Source organism: Gavialis gangeticus, unplaced genomic scaffold (genome assembly GCF_001723915.1).
Source record: "Gavialis gangeticus isolate Ggan-Ray unplaced genomic scaffold, GavGan_comp1, whole genome shotgun sequence".
Lineage (NCBI taxonomy): Eukaryota > Metazoa > Chordata > Crocodylia > Gavialidae > Gavialis > Gavialis gangeticus.
Window position 1 is genome coordinate 103246099 of NW_017728992.1, and position 7363 is coordinate 103253461.

The 7363-nt window shown below is 42.4% G+C and overlaps 1 protein-coding gene across 1 annotated transcript in view; it reads left to right on the forward strand.

Moving 5' to 3' along the window:
* Positions 1-7363, forward strand: part of TAF4B (TATA-box binding protein associated factor 4b) — a 155923-nt gene that overhangs the window by 75902 nt on the left and 72658 nt on the right. The window contains exon 8 of the mRNA XM_019518898.1: positions 1139-1753. Coding sequence (XP_019374443.1) covers positions 1139-1753 — 615 coding nt within the window. The remainder of the gene's footprint in view (positions 1-1138; positions 1754-7363) is intronic.

Sequence of the window (7363 nt, forward strand, 5' to 3'; positions counted from 1 at the left end):
TAGGAACTTGAGGTTATTCTCTCTACTCTAGCCAGTGAAGTATAAAAAAATTGCCACACACCTCTGCTTATGTCTTCCTTAAACAGAGTACAGGTTTATTTCCACCCACATTTTGCTGCCTTAACTGGGTACATAATTCAAGTTGCTACTGTCTCTAGTGTAAGTGGATTGGTATTAAAGTGCTTGCATCTGTATAGTTAATTGGATACACTTGCATTCTGCAGATGCAGACATTATACTTTTACTAGTATAAGTGATTGGAAACTGGCTATACCCATAACAGAATGTGTAGACTGGTTTTAAAAATGGTGGAATCTGGTCTAAGATTTGCACCCCCCTCCACCAAAGGGCAAACTTGTTTGCTACCAACCTAAACTATGCTGCTTCCATAAAACCACGTAAATTTTATTCTTCCTCAGGCTTTTTGAATGTCTGTATCAAGCCTAACTGTTCAAGGGAATAATAGTTACTGGTGTTATACTATACCTGCTGGGCTTTGGGAGTGGGGAAGGAGATCAAAAGCAGTGTAATAGTTATGGGGAATTTGCATTATTTAGATTGCAGCCCAATTATTAAATGAGAAGTAGCTGATTTTAAATTCATAGGGAAACATCATGAATCCGGCTTATTCTACGGGGCAATCCTTTATCTTGCATATAATACGCTACCGATTCTCTCACTGTTCATGTGAAGCTGCTTTGTCACTTTGATAGTAACTGAATATTTTTGGGCATGCCTACACGAGACACTTAATGCACAGAAGCCAAATTCTACAGCACATTAGAACAACGGGCAAAGCCTGAGTTAATGCGTTTAATATGCAGTAGATTTAGTCTAATGCACAGTAGTGTTACTTAAAAAAAAAAAAAAAAATCATCTACACTAAGGTGCAGTAGGGCTGATTGTGGTGCATTTAAGTTGGTACCTATCATTACAGGTACTAAACTTAATGCGCTGTAATTACAGCATATTAATAAACATGTGGACATGCCTATTGTGATTTAATGCACTTACCGTAATTCATGAAATAAGACTGACTTAGTGAGGGGGGTGGAAATTGGTTGAAAAAGAATATAGTTTTAGTTTTGTGACAGGTGCCTGTAGCATTGGGCTCACTGCTGTCTTTCTCCTTTTCTAGAAAAGTCTGCTTGCCTTACGGCAGCTGATGCCCAATGCTCAGAGCTTTATCCAGCAGTGCATGCAGCAGCAGTCTCCAGCCCAAGAAGCTGTGTCTACCCAGATCTCTTCAGCAACGACTTCCACTGTTCCAGTGACAACATCAGCTGTGGCAACGACCTGTCCTCAGCCCACAAAATCAGTCCTTTCCTCCACAGTGGTCACAACCTCTCAAGCTGTAAAACCAGTTCTATCCGCTGCAGTGGTGAGAGCACCACCAACAGTTTCACTCCAGACTGTGAAACCAGTCCTTGCTTCTGCTCCAGTGACAGCCACTCTTCAACCTGCAAATCCAATTTTTACCTCTACAGTAGCAACGACACCACTCACAACTATCCATGTTGTGAAGCCAGTCTTTACCTCTTCAGTCGCAATGAACTCGCTTCAGGCTGTGAAGCCAACTTTAGTATCAACGTTGAAGCCGGTCTTGGCCTCTACAGTGGCAACTACAGCAACAACCTCTCTTCAGTCTGTGAAACCAGTCATTGGGACTCCTATTAGTATTAAAATTACACAACCCAACTCTCTTCTTGCTCATTCAGGCAGTACTCAGCAGGCAATTAAAGTGAAACAGCTGGTAAGATGAATTTGTTTTCTAATGTCTCTCGATCAAAAAGCATAGATAATACCTAAACAAAGACTTTAGAGCTTAAGAATATGTTCTTCCATGAGTTAATAGGTTACTTAAATTTTATCTAAGGTGCTCTTCTACTGTGCTTGACCAATGCAATATGTATTCATTTATATGTATGAATACATATTTATATTTCCTTTCTCAGCCTGAGGCTCATGGTTTACAGCCTTTTTAATAAGTGAGGAAAAGATCAAACGTATTGGTGAAGGAAACTTTCCAATACCAAACGTAATGGGTCACAAGGCTTGGGTGCCCAGCAGTTGGAGTGAATGAGACTGCTGAATGTTTGTTTTAACATCTGATCTTGCACATGTCTAGTAACCTTATGTCAGACCAAGTGGCATTACTGATATTTGGAGAAATGAGCTCTTGACTTCCAATTCAGGGACAGCTGGGGTTTTTCTTATTGCAAGGCCAAAAATAATTACTGCTGGGGTTTTTTATTTAATCTTGTGTAAATGTTTCTGGTGTTTTCCATAGTATAGCTAAATAAATTTACAGAGACTAAAGCATAAAGTAATGAAAAGAAACATCAATTATTAAAGATGACCACATAGTAACACTATAGAGAGCTTTTATTTAATCCGAACCTTGATAAACATGTGCGTTAGAAATTATTTGTTGTCTTTGGAATATCCATGACAGTGATGTGATTAGAGAAACTTAACAGTCTTTAGTTAAGATCCTCAAGAACATTTTTAGTGATCACTTCTTTTTAGCAAACATGCATTCCTTGTGCCCTTTGGCACAGAGGCATTTAGGGTGGATGGAATTTAATCAGTTTACCCATGCTGAAACAGGTAGGTATTATACTGCATTTAGTCCAGGTAATATAGCAATCACAAGAAATGTAGTCCTTAATTCTTCTTGTTGCAAGAGAAGAGAAGAATTTTAGTTCTGAAACTTTCATATATGACTTACTCTGGGAGACAGACATTCTGAAACATTAGTCATCTACAGTTCATATTGCTTTCTACAGGTTTCAATTTCCTTCCGAAAATTGATCATGTGATATCATTGTTAGTTGAATGCTGTGGATTATATTTGTAGAGGTCTTTTATTCTCCAATTTCCTCTGTCGAAGTGGCTGATCTTCCTTTTTGTAGGAAGATGACAACATGGGCTAACATGCAATGTAAAAATAATGCTTTAAGAGAGCAAGTGAAACCTGCCTTGACACCCACTTTGCTTTACTCAGCATACCAAGTTAAGTCTGCTAAGGGGAAAAAGTACTAAAATATGTAGTGGACTGGATGCTTATAGCATGTTGATTTTTAAATTGTAAAGTATATTTTAGCCAGCTTTCCTGATACCATCTTAAGCCAACTTGGAAATGTTACCATTGCTATTTTAGAGGACTAAATTTGAAGCTCTAATGCTAAGAAAACGTAGCCTTTGGGCTGTGTAAGGACTGGAGAGCAGCTTATGTTGGCTCTGCAGCAAGTTAATGAATCCAGAGGAAAAGCTGGCCAACTGTGCAAGTAAAAAGGAGAACTCGGCTCCTGTGTTAGGGAGATGAGAAGAGGGTGGAGCATGGTGTCCCAGAGATTTTGTCCACTGCTGCCTACCTCAGCTCTTCTTCTTTCAAACGTTAACGTTTTTTTCTGCATAATGCCTTCAGAAATACAATATAATCCTCACTGCTTGTGTTCGGCTGATACTATCCCTTCTTTATTGATGATTTTTTAAAAATAAACTGGGCTTGAAGATAAGGGGTTGAATTATTTTCCCCAGGTCACCAAAGGAGTTAGTGTTACAGCCAGCACTAAATTTTGAGTTTGTTTGTCCAGAACTTTTCTACCACTCCATTTCCCCCTGACACCTCACCCCCCTCCCAGTCAGTGCTTTATAGAGCAGGAATTCATCTCTCAAAATGCATGGATTTTCCTACAATTGCAGAGGCAAAGGGAGAAACATGTAATCTCTGCAGGGATTCTGCATTCACCCTGTCCCCCCCCCCCCCAGGTCACCAGTTGTTCCATTGTCTCACCATCTGCTGTAGAAAGCTTCTCTAGGTTATCTGCAGTTTTGGGGGGAGAGAACTCCCTGTAGACTGGGGATTCCCAAGTCTTCCTCCCCAAATGTCTGCTTAAAAAGGGCAAGCCTGGCTGGAAGGGCTTGTGGGCCATACTTTGGGAATGCCTGCTTTGAACCTTGTAGTGCTTTAAGGTTTTAAAGCAAGGAGCCATCATGCCTGCCTTGGGCATCTACCCAACAGAAACAGGGACATGCCTTCAGACTTAACAGTTAAGTGTGCCAGAAGGCAATGCTTTCATATCAAAAGCGGTGGGAAGCAGCTTAAAGTGTAACGGGTCCTTTTCCTCAGCACTATTTCAGAAGAAGGCTCTTGTGTGATTGTGAATGTAAGCAAGCTTTTTTTATTAAACTATTGTGTTTAGATGCAGCAAGCCCTCTTGTTTTGGGTGGTGACTCCTGAGGAAGCAGGAAGATTCCAAAGGGCTCCCTTCTGCTGATTCCTTGCAACTAGCTCATTTAAGGTTGTTGGTATATAAAGAAGCCTCACTTAGGAGGCTTGATCTGTCTTTCCTGATACTGCTTTGACTTCTTGCAGACTCCAGAAAAAGTTCTCCTTTACCAGCCTCTGGCTTCTAGCAGAGCCATGCATTACTGAAGCTAGGCAGGTGAGGTTCTTTGCATAGATGTGATTTATCTTTTATTAGATCAAATGAGTAGCTGGAAAAATGTTCTTTGCAAGCTTTCGTGTGCAGTCACCATTCTTCAGGCATAGAGAATCTCTGATGTTCTCTGTTCTGTTACTGAAGCTTGGACTTTGAAGTTTAATGTATAGAAAAGCCCTTCCTATCATTGGTTCTGGCAAGTGAGACCTACTCTTTTGACATGAAGAACAAGGTTCTTGTACTGTGTATTCCTCCTGCTTGTCCATAGGCTTAGCAAGTTAGTATATTATGTACAAGCTTCCTTTGCCAACCACGGGGGTTGGGTTCCTGAAAGTTCCTGTAGTTGGCAAAACTGGCAGGGTTGGGGGAGCAGGGTCTGTGGGTGGGGGATGAGGAGCACCAGTAAGGCTATAGTGGGGTGAGTGAGAGGCGCAAGCAGAGCCAGGGGGGTCGTGGGGGTATTTTCCAACTGTACCTCCCCCCCACACGTGTCTCTGAAGTGTGGGTATTCAAAACCATGGTTGGCAAGGGAAACCTGTATTGTAGCATTTCTAAACTTCCTCTTTTCAAACAATCTTGCTCCACAGTACCAATAATTCTAGCTAAATATTAATAGAAATATATTCCCAGGTGCAAAAAAGTGTGTGGTCATGTTTAGCTTATGAACCCCTAATATTTATTTACCCTCCATAGGGCTCCTAGAATGAGTAGTGCAAAACGCATACCAAAATTACATACTTATTCATGCAAGTTGGAAAGTGATCGTACAATCAACTGCTTTGACCTCTGTTTGTGGCACATGCCTTTTTAAACTTTCCCAGCTTCCCCCGTTTTAAGCTGGTAACTTTTTTGATTCAAGCACGTCTTCCAGAAATGCATCTAATCTTGATTTTGACAGCATTAAGGGATGACTCATTCACCATTTCCCCGATAGCTTGTTCTCACATCTAATCATATATATAATGCGTGCCTTCTCTCCAGTTGTGGACTTGTCTTCAGCTTCCAGCTGTTGGTACTGGTGGCTGGGTGTTTTTGTTAGTTTTTTCCCCTCCCCTCTACACGCTAAATTAAGGAGCCCTTCAGTCGCTTACATTTTCTCCATATGAAGGTATTGTTGTTTCTCAGTCATCTTGCTAAGCCAAATGCATTTTGAGCTGTAGGTCTTCCTGTGACTCTTGTGCTTTTGTTTGTCACCCTCTTCAGTTTTTCTTTTAAAATAGCAGCACCAGGTTGTGCGCAGTATTCCCGTAGCTGTTTTACCTGTGTTGTACACGCAAGTAAAAGCAACCCCAAACTCCTACCATCTACTCTTCTTGTACATCCAGGGTCACATAATCACTTTCTGCCATGACATTGCACTGGGAGCTCATGTTGGGCTTGTTATCTCTCACCTCTTTAATCCTTTTCAGAACTATCATTTTTCAGAGCGCATAGAAACAAAGAACACAGGCTAGAACTTCTTTATATTTTAATACAGCCATTTGGCTGCAGTTGTTTAGATGGTTTCAGCATACCAAGATATCCAGATGACTGTGCTATTGACCTGACCTGCCCTGCCCATTTTACCACTTGGTCAGTCTTGTTTCTGCTCATTTTTCAAGGTTTTTAAGGCCCTGCTCGATTTTTTTTTTTTTTTTTTTTTTTTTTTTTTTAAAGCCTTGGCTGGAATGATCTGGCTAGAAAATGGTCCTGCTTTGAGCAGGGGGTTGGAATAGATGACCTCTTGAGGTCCATTCCAACCCTAACTTTTCTATGACTTTTTATCATGCTTTATAATAAAGCAATTCAACTGCTTCAGGTTCAAGTTAGTCAAAGTTGCTTGGAAGCAGTCCCTTATTTAAGCCCTCTCTTCCAGCATCCAGTATTGCAGCTGTTTCTGTTGAGGTGGTCTGTGCCTTACCTCTTCAGATCATCGCTTGTCATCTGCAGCTTATGCTCTGCTGCTGCCTGCATTCTGTCTATCAGGGCTTGAAGAAACTCGCCCTTTGTCTCATCTTGAAGCCTTGCTACTGCTGGGGAAAAAGGTTAGCTCCTTATAGAGCTAATCCTTTTAATTGCAGTCCTTTTTTCTAGCAGGGATCCTTTTGAAGTGTCTTAATAAATACAATACAGTATATTACTTGAATCCAAGACAAGGTCCAGCCTGGGTCTGGGCTCAGGGCTGAAGACAGAGCTGAGCCACTGCCTGCACTGGTCCAGAATGGCTCATTTGCCAGGGAAGGTGGAATGCAACCAGAGGAAGAGCAGGGGAGACCTGCAGCATGCCCTCGTGTCTGTGCCTGTGCCCTCCTCCTTACCTTCTTGGCTTCCAGCTGGGCTGGAGGGAGCTGCCTCCATTTTTCCCTGGTAGGTCTAGGCTGGGGCTGGGTAGGGCTGTGGCTACTGCTGACTGCCATGGAGAAGCAGAACTGCAGCAGAAGGTAAGGGAGGGGACTAGGTGGAGTGTGGGAAGGAGAAGCAGGCATAGGCATGAGGGGGCAGGGGGTTAGGGAGAGCAGGGTGTGTGGGGGCAGGCACAGGCATGGTAGGACAATTGACCAAAAGTGGTCAATTGTTGAAGCATTATCCATTATCTAGGATGCTGGTAGGCAGGCAGCAGGGGACAAGCATGGAGAGGCACATGGCAGGGTGTAAACACAGGCACCAAGGGGAGCGTAGGTAGGGTACAGGAAGCAAGGGGGGCAGGCATGGTGGGGAGGATGACAGGCACAGGTGGAAAAGGAGCAGGGGAGTTAGTAATAGGATTCTGGCTTCTCACTGCCTGTTGCTGCTTTCCCTGCCACAGCTGGGGGGAGGGGGGTACGCACATTAAAGATGACCTGCTGCTAATTAGAATTTTCCATGTATAGAATTTAACACTTTTTTTTTTTTAATAATTTTCCATGTATAGGATCTAACTAGTGGGGGGGGGGGGC